Source organism: Anabrus simplex, chromosome 2 (genome assembly GCF_040414725.1).
Source record: "Anabrus simplex isolate iqAnaSimp1 chromosome 2, ASM4041472v1, whole genome shotgun sequence".
In the NCBI taxonomy this organism is placed as follows: Eukaryota; Metazoa; Arthropoda; class Insecta; order Orthoptera; family Tettigoniidae; genus Anabrus; species Anabrus simplex.
This window is the reverse complement of record NC_090266.1, coordinates 1,002,898,226-1,002,910,348: the sequence shown is the minus strand read 5'-3', so window position 1 is coordinate 1,002,910,348 and position 12,123 is coordinate 1,002,898,226. Positions and strand designations below refer to the sequence as shown.

At 38.0% G+C, this 12,123-nt stretch overlaps 1 protein-coding gene across 2 annotated transcripts in view; it reads left to right on the top strand.

Annotated features, from left to right (window-relative positions):
- Positions 1-1,553: 1,553 nt before the first annotated feature.
- The window catches only part of Ppat-Dpck (Bifunctional Phosphopantetheine adenylyltransferase - Dephospho-CoA kinase), a 329,132-nt gene continuing 318,562 nt past the window's right edge, over positions 1,554-12,123 (top strand). For both annotated transcript variants that reach the window (XR_010859349.2, XM_067141882.2), the window contains exon 1: positions 1,554-2,595. Coding sequence is in view for 1 of the 2 variants with exons in the window: in XM_067141882.2 (XP_066997983.2) it covers positions 1,986-2,595 (610 nt within the window). In the remaining variant the exon portion in view is untranslated. The remainder of the gene's footprint in view (positions 2,596-12,123) is intronic.

Sequence of the window (12,123 nt, the reverse complement as noted above, 5' to 3'; positions counted from 1 at the left end):
TCCCTCTCCTGAAGAATTGCACGAAGGTGCGCTTCCCAGACATCCATTGGTATATTACGAGAAAACTTTGGCTGTTTAGGACGCAAAGCTTTGTAAGGGTCCTGAGTAGCCTCTTCAATTAAACGTTTTTCTTCCTTTTCCAAAAACGTCTTACGGGCTTGTTTAGCTATGGCTTTATATTCTCTTCTTAAATTAGCGTAGTACTCCAGCCGTTCTTTCATGCGCTGCAATTTTGCTGCGTGCAGGGCTGACAAAGCTGTTTTTCTTGCTTTGTAGCATGCATCTGTAAACCATGGTTTTGCTTTTCTATTGTTAATTACTGTAGGAGATATTGCCTTCTTAAGAATTTCCTCCAGTTTTAAAGCAGCCTGATTCAGAGTCCTTTTGTTTAGTGTATCGATTATTGCTTTGTTGTCTGAATCCTCTAGTACTGTTAAGTCCAATATTCTTCTCAACTTTAAAGGCTGTAACTTCTTACTGTGCCTCATACCGTTTATTAGCAGCGTTGTTTTCACAGGCAGATGCTTCTTCTCAGCTTCCATGATAACACATTGACATTTGGTGGTTATACTAGAATTTATGAAGACAAGATCGATTGTACTCATGCCATTATAGCAAATATATGTTGGTTGTTCCTTCTTGTTGATTAGTATTAGCCTTTCTTCTAGATAACTCAAAACTTCTTTCGACTTCTGTATTTCTGTATCTACCCGACAATTGAGATCACCCGCTAGGATGATGGGATCGTTCTTAGTTACCATATTCAAGCAGTTACCTATTTCTTCTATAATATCTGTGGATGTAAACTCTGGTTGAAAATAAACACATGTAAGTACGCATTGCCTTGTTCGTATTAATATTATAACGTGTTCTTTGACTTATGTTGTATAGCGAATGGTGCGAGATTTTCTTTGAAAAAGCAGGTGATTGTTCATGTGAAATGTATGCGGTGATGCGTCGTATCTGAGATAGAAACAGGCAAACTGTACTGCAAATAGTTAAGTGTTCGATCAGTTATTCGGAATTCTTGTGTACATTTGTTTAATGTTTAATGACCAGCCATACAGCTTATTAGTGTTACATAATAGCGTTGAAGCCGTTGAAAGCCATTGTTGATATGAACATGGTAAACAATCGACAGTGACGGTTACAGTTATCCCTTATATGTCGACCCGGGCTTGTTTGTTCGGTAGAAGTCGCTGAGATGGGTCGGTCTAGTGTGAAGATTAGTATACTTTGTGTCCGTGTGATTTTCCTATATCTCCTAGTATTTATACATAATTTAATCACTCTCAATTGTCTAGGTGCTATGTCTTCTAGTGATCTATTGAAAGTGCTTTGAAACCATTTTGTGAGTCAACTGCACGATCTACTTCACTCAATCTTCAAGTAGTTATCAATCAGAGGACATTGGGAACAGCATTGGTGTCCTATTTCATCGGAATTGTGTGCGAGTGCAGAACTATTTAGTACAATTATAATCAAGTATTGTGTCTGGGTGAAATAACGAGCCCAAATCCACTTCAAGAACAAGAATAAGACTGTCTGTTTAGTATACAGCGTTAACGAGCCCAAATCAACTTCACGAACTGAACAGAACAAAGTATACTAAGTACAGCGCGGTGCGAAATCGAAAAAAGTTATGAAGAATTATGTTCTCACTTCGCATATAACTAGAAAGTTGGTAGTAGTTGCAGAAGTTTGTCATCCCGGAAAACCAATGATATTCGGAGGTTACTGATAAGAAACCCTTGTTGAGCTTTCAACTGCGGGATTCATGATAATCGTATCATTTTTATTAGAGAATAGTATTTTATAGTAACTGATACAAAGTTCATAGTTTTCATTGGAACGGTTTGTCGAAGGTAACATTAGTAAGTAATCTGATCTTAATCGAACGCACGCACACACATCGATTTAAAAAGTTTAAGTTTATTGCGGACCATTACATATTCTTGGAAAACTGTTTATCTGGCAATTTTTTCATGCTAAGGAAGATAATATTTAACAAGACTAATTATTTATCGTTAAGAATGGCTCATACAGGGCTTTTAATGCTGTCTCATCCATCGAAGGTAGGCTGTCTTTTACCAGCGATCCAAGACCATGTACAAAATACATTGTATATCCATGTGCCATCAGCCCTTAATTCTTCACCAGTTAACAAGACACTATGTAGAATATATTCCGAAACAAGTGTCTTAGGTCGAAAAATTGATGTTAGAGTTCTGTTGTCTGTACTAAAGTATCCACAGCTTTCAACTATTCATACTAGAAGAAAAATTGACGTCGTATTATTTGATAATAATCGTAGCAGCACAGAAATGAATAACTTCTTACAGTCAAATGTGGTAAACATTGCACCCAATTGTCAAGTTGTTAATTTGAGTAAAAATTTGGGTGGCTGTGAGAGTGAATTAGTGACTGATTGTGATAGTGTGGACCAGATTTGCCCAAGAAAAATGTATGAAAATGTGGTTCTTGGTGGAACATTTGATCAACTTCATCCTGGACATAAAATATTGCTAAGTGAAGCTGTTATGCATTGTTCCCAGCAACTTACTGTTGGAGTGACTGACACGTCCATGTTGAAATGTAAGCATGACTCAGTTATTAATTATAATGAAGTTAATTCCATGTTATTGCATTTCTGTTAATGTCAAATATTTTTCAAATTGGGTCTGTAATGCTCAAGTCTACTGCTGAACGATATTGCACACATTATGATTGAAAATACTCTCCATTCTACTAGTTATTACTTCTTTTCTACACTACAGAAGGGGGATAGTCAGGTGACATGGTCACTGGCTTCTCACCAAGGAGGCTGTGGTTCAAATCTGGCCAATGCATGCAGGATTTTTGTTTAGTCACTTTGTTGTGGTTTGGATTCCATGTAAAACAACAAGCTAGATTTCTTTCCTTTTTAACTTCTTCCTTTTCTGCATTTTTCATTAAAGCTAGTGTAATCTGATTTTTGTGTTGTAAAGGTATACAATTCCTTCTTGCCATGGAGTATACAGTTTAAGAATGTGATATTTAAATCTTACCTCATACAACATATAGGAGAGAGAATTTTCTTCATTGCCAATGCTGGGGACATACTAAGCTGCCCCAAAAATATATTGACTTATAACAAATCATCGGAAATTTTGCCACATTTCCATACATCCCAGGGCAAGTGAAGACCCATTGACTTTGACTGGTGTATAAAATTAGGTACAGTCGACTCTCGATAATTTGAAACTCAAGGGACCAGAGAAAAAGTTCAATTTACTGAGAGTTCAAAATAATAGGATATAAGTAACCAAGAGGGAGGGAAAAATTCAAATAAACAAGAGTTTCACTTATACTTACTCATTCCTTTCACAACATTTGTACAATTATGAAATGTTCATTTGAATGTTCATACAGAATTGTTCATTTTGAAAAACGTCCGTAATTTTCTTTTAAGTGAACAACTTCCATCTATCATTGTCCAATGAATTTTCGATAGTGGTGAGAGCTGAGAAGAAATCGTCACTTGTGTCCATTCTGAGGGCATAGGAGCATAGGGTAGTAAGAGATGTCATTGCCTCGCTCAATGTGAATTGGCGGTTGTTCTTCTTTTTTTTTTCCTCTGCCTCATCCAGAGAGGCTAAATCCAACAGTTCAGCATCGGTTAGAGCACCGTGGACACCGATGTTATTGTCAACTTGAATGTAATCCTCAAACATTAACTCTCCACAGTTAGAAGTCCCCATCCTGAGTCAAAATTCGTAAATTTTGGCGGCTCTGATGATTGTTCCATGTTTTCGGTTTGCTTAAACCCGCACTTTTTGAAGCAGCTATAAATGGTGATAGGGTTGACATTTTTCCAGACGTTATCAATCATGATTATAGCGGTCAAAACTGTTATGTTCGCCTTCTCTCCTTTTTCGATGCTATCCAGCACAAGAGAAAAAGTTTCTCTGCGGTAGAGAGTTTTTAAATTTTGAATAATGCCTTGGTCTAATGGTTGCAATCTTGATGTCATGTTGAAAAAAAAAAAAAAAAAAAATCAATTTTACGTGGTCTAATGGTGGTAAATTACTATGCACTGTGCAGTGGTCCAAAAACGGTAAGATTTTGTGTTTTTCCTTATTCATGTCACTGTTAACTGAGGTCAGCCATTCATTAAACTCTGTCATCATCCATACTCTTTTGTTTGACCGATAAGCTGTGGGCAACGATTTTATTCCTTTGAAGCAGCACGGTTTTGCAGATTTCCCTATAGTGAGTGGTTTCAACTTTTGAGATCCATCCATGTTACATGCTAGAAGGACAGTTATTCTTTCCTTGCTCAGTTTCCCTCCATGACACTTCTCGTCTTTGAACATCAGGGTGCGATCAGGAAGACATTTATAAAAAAAGCCCGGTTTTGTCTGTGTTGAATATGTTCCTTGGGTCATAGTCATTCAGAATTTCATTTCGTTCGTCAATCCATTTGGAACAAATGGAATTATCCACGCTGGCATCTTGCTGCAGATCTTTTTAAATGTGATGGCGTGTCGGTTTTTGAAAATTGAAAGCCACCCCTCACTTGCTGCAAATCCTTTAATCCTGAGAGACTGTGCAAAAGACTTGGCTCTTTCCTTCAACATGAAACTGCCCAGGAGAACGTTTTGCCCCCTACACTGACGAATCCACTTAAGCCAGTGGCTTTACGTCGCACCGGCACAGATAGGTCTTATGGCGACGATGGGATAGTAAAGGCCCAGGAGTTGGAAGGAAGCGACCGTGGCCTTAATTAAGGTACAGCTCCAGCATTTGCCTGGTGTGAAAATGGGAAACCACGGAAAACCATCTTCAGGGCTGCAGACAGTGGGATTCGAACCCACTGTCTCCCAGATGCAAGATGGGGAAATTCACCCTGACGTGACCTTTTTCTACTCGCACTTAAGGCACTTTCGGTGACGCATTCTTTATTTTTCAAAATCATCGACAATGTCAATGGTAAAATACCAAACTGTTTGACAACATGTTTTTTTAATTGTCCATCCTCCACAGCTTGAATCACACACTTTTTTTCACTTATGGGAAGACACTTGTTCATTCTTGAATTCATTTTGATACTTAAAAATTACACAAATCAAATGTTAACATACTGTAACACACTTTATAATTTGAAAGACGACTCAGACTGTGAACTCACTCATACATCTCATTATTGATGTAAACAAATGACAGGTCTGTGCACGATAACAATACATACTGTAATCACCGACTTCAAATTATAGAGAGTAGGGAAGCCTGACTTCAAGTTATAGAATGTCGGCGAGCAAGATGCCATTCCTACAACTTCAAATTACTGAGGGGACCAAATAACATTGATTTTTTTTTTTTTCAATTTATCGAAAAAACTTCAGATTATTGAGAGATTCAATTTAACAACTGTCAAATTATCGAGAGTCGACTGTATCATTTTTTTGGCGGATTGGGAATTGTTTGCCTTTGCCGTTTTTTCTAGGAGTTTAATATCACACTAATGCTATGTTCGTCTGATAAGAAGCTGCGTGGCTGCTGTGCATGCACCTATTTCAAGTCTCAAGGCCTGACAATCAACATCTGTTCTGTCCGTGGTGACTCTTGCTTTTGTGAAGTTTCAAAGTAGTAGTGTAGTTGCACCTTAGTGACACATTCATTGTATGTACTGCATAATGAACAGTTTGAAAATGAACATACGTTGATTCAGATCTCACATTGCCTGTCACGACTGACATTTGTAGCTAAGTGCGTAGTATCTGTTACTTATGTTGTGCCTACAAGCCGCTGCAACATCCGTAGGACGCATATAGTAAGTAGAAGGTTTACAGTGACAAGAATGGGAAAGACGGGCCATGGTATTAACATTTTCCTGTTCTGAAAATGAGAAACAAGGAAAACCATCTTCAGAGCTGCGGACAGTGGGTTGCAAACTGGCCATCTGAATGTAAGCTCACAGCTACGCAACTTGAATGACGTATCCAGATTACTTTGTTTTCTACTGTGACATACACACATTGTGCTAGCAGGAACATAGAGCCCCATTTTCATTTCCTTATTGTACTCTGGTTGTCTTCTGTAAAACCGTGAAACTTGCTGAGAATTTATATATAAATGGTTTCCCTCTCTTCATAAAACTTTGAAACTAAAAATTTAGAAGAATTTGGTAACTTTTGTAACAGTTTGAGTTATTCTATTAATTTTTTGAATACTACAAATTTAAGAATTTTGATTGAATTAGTCTGGGCATAAAATATTGCAAAGTGAAGCTGTTATCACTGCTCCTAGCAACTTACTGTTGAAGTGGCTGAATTTTTTATGTTGAAAAGTAAGCATTTAAAATGAAAATCTATAACTAAATATGTCAGATAAGAATTTAAGCAAAGATAATTGTAAACTTGTGTTACTGGGCTGGCTTCTGGAGCCAAAGTTGGCAGGTTTGATCCTGGCTCTATTTTTTTTTTTTCCATTGACATGTCTGTCCATCACTTGATTTGCTATACCATTTGAGCAGCTCAAATGCAATCATGTGTAGGCCTACATAGCAGGTTGCACCCCTTCAAGTTTTATTGTTTATGCAGGTGAGAGCTTATATGAAGAACCGAGTGAGTGGCTGCACGGTTTGGTCACGTTTTTGACTTGCTTTTGAGAGATAGTGGGTTCAAACCCCACTGTCGGCAGACTTGAAGATTGTTTTCTGTGGTTTCCCCATTTTCCCCCCTGGGCGAACGCTGGGGATGTACCTTAATAAGGTCACGGGTTGCCTCCTTCCCACTCATAGCTCTTCCCTAACACACCGTCGCTGTAAGAACTATCTGTGTTGGAACAACGTAAAACAAATCATAAAAAGATTATTATATAAAGTGTTCATAGATTCGTAAGAGAATTACTTGTGTTTTTGTAAAGAAAAGTATTGAGTTGGTTATTAATTCTTCCTCATAGTTTTGTGAGAGAAGTGCTAGTGTCTTTGAAAAGAGAAGTACTGATTTGGTTAATAACCATTTCTCAGAGGCTTAAATTGCTCACTGAGAATATATCGTTAACCTTGTTTGCCAAATCAAATCCTGTTGATATACAGGTTGAGTCTCCTCTATGTGGAAAAAATCAAGAAGTTGACTCAAGAGGGGATCTACTCCCTCATGACTAGAGTTCTAGATGTTTAAAACCTAAAAATTGCTCAAATATGCAGGTAAGTATCCTCTAAAAAAATAAAAATAGCTAAATACAACCCACAAAATGAAAAATATGACCAAACATATGTACTTCCAATGAATGATTTTTGCCACTTGTTCTTTTATATTAAAAATATAATATCACTACTTCACTACTTCAGTTAATTTCATCACTAGTTCTTTATAAATTCATTATTATTTCAAAATCAAAATCTCTTTATTTGCAAATGAGGTGTCTATCTCGGTGGCAAATGGTACACTAAAATACATTATTGCCAAGCACTAAATTTTAAATTAACAAAAGAAGAAAATTTTTTTTTCTACAATACAATAATATACAATTTATGCTAACATTTTTTTTCTATTAAACAAACAGATCATCCTTAATAAATTAATATTGTTTACAAAATTCTACTTATAATATCTCCTATACTTACAAACATAGTCAACTCGTATACAGTATGTGGAATTACTTCAAATAGTACTATACAAGATTAAAATTTACATACATTTATTTACTTTTTATTTTTTACCCATTTTGGAACCTAAGTAGCATTACAACCTGCTGCGTATTAACCAGAGCCCCCTTTTGCCACCACTTTTCAGAGTTCCTGAAAGACCTTCACAGCTACCATAGCGGTCCCAGGGCCCTCGAAGTCCACACTGTACTTCAACCCTACAGGCAGTCCCCTACTTTGGCTGTCCAAACTCCATGGACCAGGGGATGGAATTAATTTTTTTTTTTTAACACACATTTTTTATTTACAGTAGCCTGCACTGGTCGAATGCCCTCTAACATTTCATTTATTTTCCCTGTTGCTGTTTATTCTCTTCTTGAATACCTGTACAGATTTTGGAAAAGGATCAAACACTATCCCTGGTAACTGTTCCACTCCTTCATGCCCTTCCCAATGAATGAAAATTTACCCCAGTCGCTTCTTCTAGAATTCCTTCTAATTTTATACTTGTGGTCAGTTCTGCCAATATAATTATTTTCCAACTGAAGCCTCTCACGGATTTCTCCCCATGCTTCTTCTCCTGTATAGGCTCTATATAATCCTATAAGTCTAGTTTTCTCCCTTCTCTTACTTAAAGTTTCCCACCCTAGTTCCTTGAACATTTCTGATACACTACTCTTTCTCCTGAAATCCGCTGTTACAAATCGTGCTGCTTTCCTCTGCATACTATATTTTTATTTTATTAGGTGTTCTTGGTGAGGATCCCAAACACTGTTTGCATATTCCAATAATGGACGAACCATACTTAAGTAACTTTTTTCTTTTAATTCTTTGTTGCATCCTTTAAGTAGCCTCATTATGTCATGTAACAATCTGTATGCTTTCCCAACAATATCAGCATGACCCTTCCAGTGCAAATTACTTTCAAATCTCACACCTAAGTATTTCCACTTGCCATCTTTTGGGATAACTACCTCATCCAAAGTATATTCAAATTCAGTTTTAAAGCTCATGTTTGTAAATGTTGTAACAGTTGATTTGCCTCCATTAACCTTCATATTATTTTCTTCAACCCACTGTTGGATACTTTCAAGGTCCCTTTGTAATTCTGAACAATCCTCAATGTTATTTATTTCCCTATAAACAATTATATCATCTGCATACAATCTTATTTTTGATGTTATATTGTTCCCTAAATCATTTGTGTATATTAAAAAATGTAACGGACCGATTATACTACCCTGTGCGATTCCCTTCCAAACTTTCTCTTCCTGTGATATATTTTTTCCTACTTTGACTTTCTGAACCCTTCAATTTAGAAATGTTTTTATCCAACGTATAACCCTTACGTCCAATCCTATTCCCTCCAATTTCTTTAATAATATTCCATGTTCCACTCTATCAAAGGCTTTGGAAAGATCTATGGCTATGCAATCTAACTGGCCTGATATGTCCTGCTGAAATACCACCAGTTGTGCCTCACTGTGGTCAATAGGGAAGATATTTTAATTAGTATTGCAGTGTTACTCAGTGGTTACAGAGCCCAAATTATTGTTCTTGCAAACAAATGAAAATCGTAGGCCATATTCTTTATCAGAATTTGCTGTGGGCAAGAAATATTTCATTGAGGTAAAATATGGAGAAAAATAATACATACCTGTAATTCCACATTCATCTCGGCATTTTTTGTGGCCAGCAGTGTCACTGTGCTGCTGGACATTAAAACGTTTTTGAGCACTTTAACTTGACACAACTGAGCAAGTGGCTGTATGGTTTGCGTCATGTAGCAATTAGCTTGTATTCAGGAGATAGTGGGTTTGAACCCCACTGTTGTCTGCCCTAAAGATTTACATGGTTTCCCATTTTCACACCAGGCAAATGCTCGGGCCGTACCTTTAGGCCATGGCTGCTTCCTTCCCACTCCTATCCTTTTGTTGCCATGAGACGTATCTGTGTCAGTGTGACATAAAGCAAGTTGTAAAACTTTACATAATTTGTAGGAGAGAATTTATCCTTTGAGAGAGAAGCTTTCCTCCCCGAGCTCTTAACACAGTTTCTTAATTTAACACTTTCATTACACTTAGTTATCCGTATGTCAGCTCAATATATCTGTTAATGCGACTATAAAGCCTTGAAAATGATCTATGTTGAATTTGGTTTTTTTTTTTTTTTTTTTTTTTCCTATTTGCTTTACGTCGCACCGACACAGATAGGTCTTATGGCGACAATTGTTGAAATTCTTAAGAAAGGTGAGGAGAGAAGGGCAATTTAGTCGCTGCTTGAAGTGATCACGAGCCACAACTGCTAAGACAAATAATAAGATAAACACTTGAGATATTTCTTTGTCTTTTGACAAGGGTCATTTTCCAGTGCACTTAAGTACCCCCACTGCAAGTCTTACTCTACAGCAAGTTATTCTAAAACTAGTGATGTAAACTCAGATGAGATACAATAAGCATCAGATATTCAGCTTTGAGGCCTGAGCTTTAAGTTTTGCCCAGAAATGTCCAATTTGTGCTTAATTCCAACAGATATTGAAAACAGAAGACTGGAAGTAAATTATGTTTTCTGAACATCCAAGCCCTGAATTCAACAGGACAGTTTGGGGCAAACCTTCATTTATGGGAAGAAGAGTAAGAGATTGGTATAGTTTATCAAGGGAAATGTTCAATAAATTTCCAAATTGTTTGAAAACATTTAAGAAGAGGCTAGGGAAACAACTGATCGGGGATCTGGCACCTCACCAACAGCCCTAAATGCGGATCATTGATGATTGGTTGACTAACTGATTGATACTCATGACACTACAGCCTTGATGAGCCGCGACCTACCGAGCTCAGCCTGAGGTGATGTGTGGTCAAAATTATGAATCCTCTCTTCTTTCTGGACCAGGTCCTCTACCTCACTGGCAGATAGCGCTTTAGTTGTTTTCATGTAGGCAGAGTTTGGACCTGGTACCAGCATTGAGATGCAGGTAAAAATCCCTGATCTGGTCGGGAATTGAAACCGGTGCCTCCAGGTGAGAGGCAGCTTCACTACACCTACAGTTCTATTAAAACAACCTGTGTATTCTGTGAGATGTCAGCACGTGGTGCCGATATAGGATGCAGGAACACTGTGATGCCACATGTTTTTGCAGGTCTTAACTACATTCAAAATCATCCCCTCTTGCTCTGCACTAGGCACTGTGGAAAATAATGTCCATGTGCAAGAATCATGAGAGCGTTAGCTCAAATATTGTAAGACGTGCTTCTCATTCCCCTCTCTCCCTGGCTTTTATCAGTTTATCCCTGGACAATTGGTTTCAATTTTTAGGAAGATTTCAGCAACAGAATGGTACATTTAAATCCATGACTCCCCTCCTGTGGGAGGGGATGCAGATGAAGAATACACCCATGGTGTCCCCTGCCTGTTGTAAGAGGTGACTAAAAGGGATGACCAAGGGATGATTGAATTAGAACCGTGAAAATACTGGTGATTAGTACCATCACATTGGGAAAGCCATGGGTCGCCTTTACTTGCGAGTAGTACCACTATGTTAGGTAAAAATAGGTTTGTGATTAGTAGCAGCAGAGAGCGGTTCAATGTGGGTTTCCAGTACCTGTGATTAGTACCACTCTACATGGCATATCACGGGCTTACTTTGCCTTTGATTTGTACCATTATGTGAGAAACACCATGGGTCTGGGCATTGCCTGTGATTACTTACTCCTGGACGCTACAGCCCGTGGAGGGCCTTGGTCTCTCGAACTATCTTAGCCCACTCCTCTCGGTGAGTCGCCTTGCTTCTCCATCTTCCTGAGGTCTTCCTCCACATCATCCAACCATATCTTTCTTGGTCTTCCTTTCAGTCTTCTCCCGCCTGATTTACCCTGATATACTTTTTTAACTGCTCTCTCTTTAGTCATCCGTTCCACATGTCCTAGCCATCTCAGTCTACTACCCATGATGTCCGTCACAATATCTGGTTCCCCATATAATATCTTCATTTCCTCACTCCTCCTTATCCTCCATACCCCATTATCATATGCGGGTCCATATATTTTCCTTAATATCTTTCGTTCCCATCTCTGGATGAGTTCTTCATCTGTGTCAGTAAGAGTCCGTGTCTCTGACCCATAAGTCACCATTGGTTTAACTACGGTTCTATACACTTTAATCTTCAAATTCCTACTAAGTGTTCTTGTTCTAAAAACCTCGACTAATGAAATAGCTTCGGTTGCCTGCTGCTATTCTTGCTTTTATCTCCTCTCTTATATCATTGTCTGAAGTAACCAGTGATCCGAGATACCTGAAACTCCTACATTTTTCATAGTTTTTCCCATTCAGTTGTATTATGGATTCTCCTGTCATTTCCGTCAACCGAGATACAAACATGTACTTTGTCTTCTTCTGGTTCACCTGAAGACCTATTTCTATAGTTGCTCTTTCCAACCTCCCCAGGCCTTCCTCTAATTCTTGAAATCTTCGTGCCATCAGATTTATGTCATCTG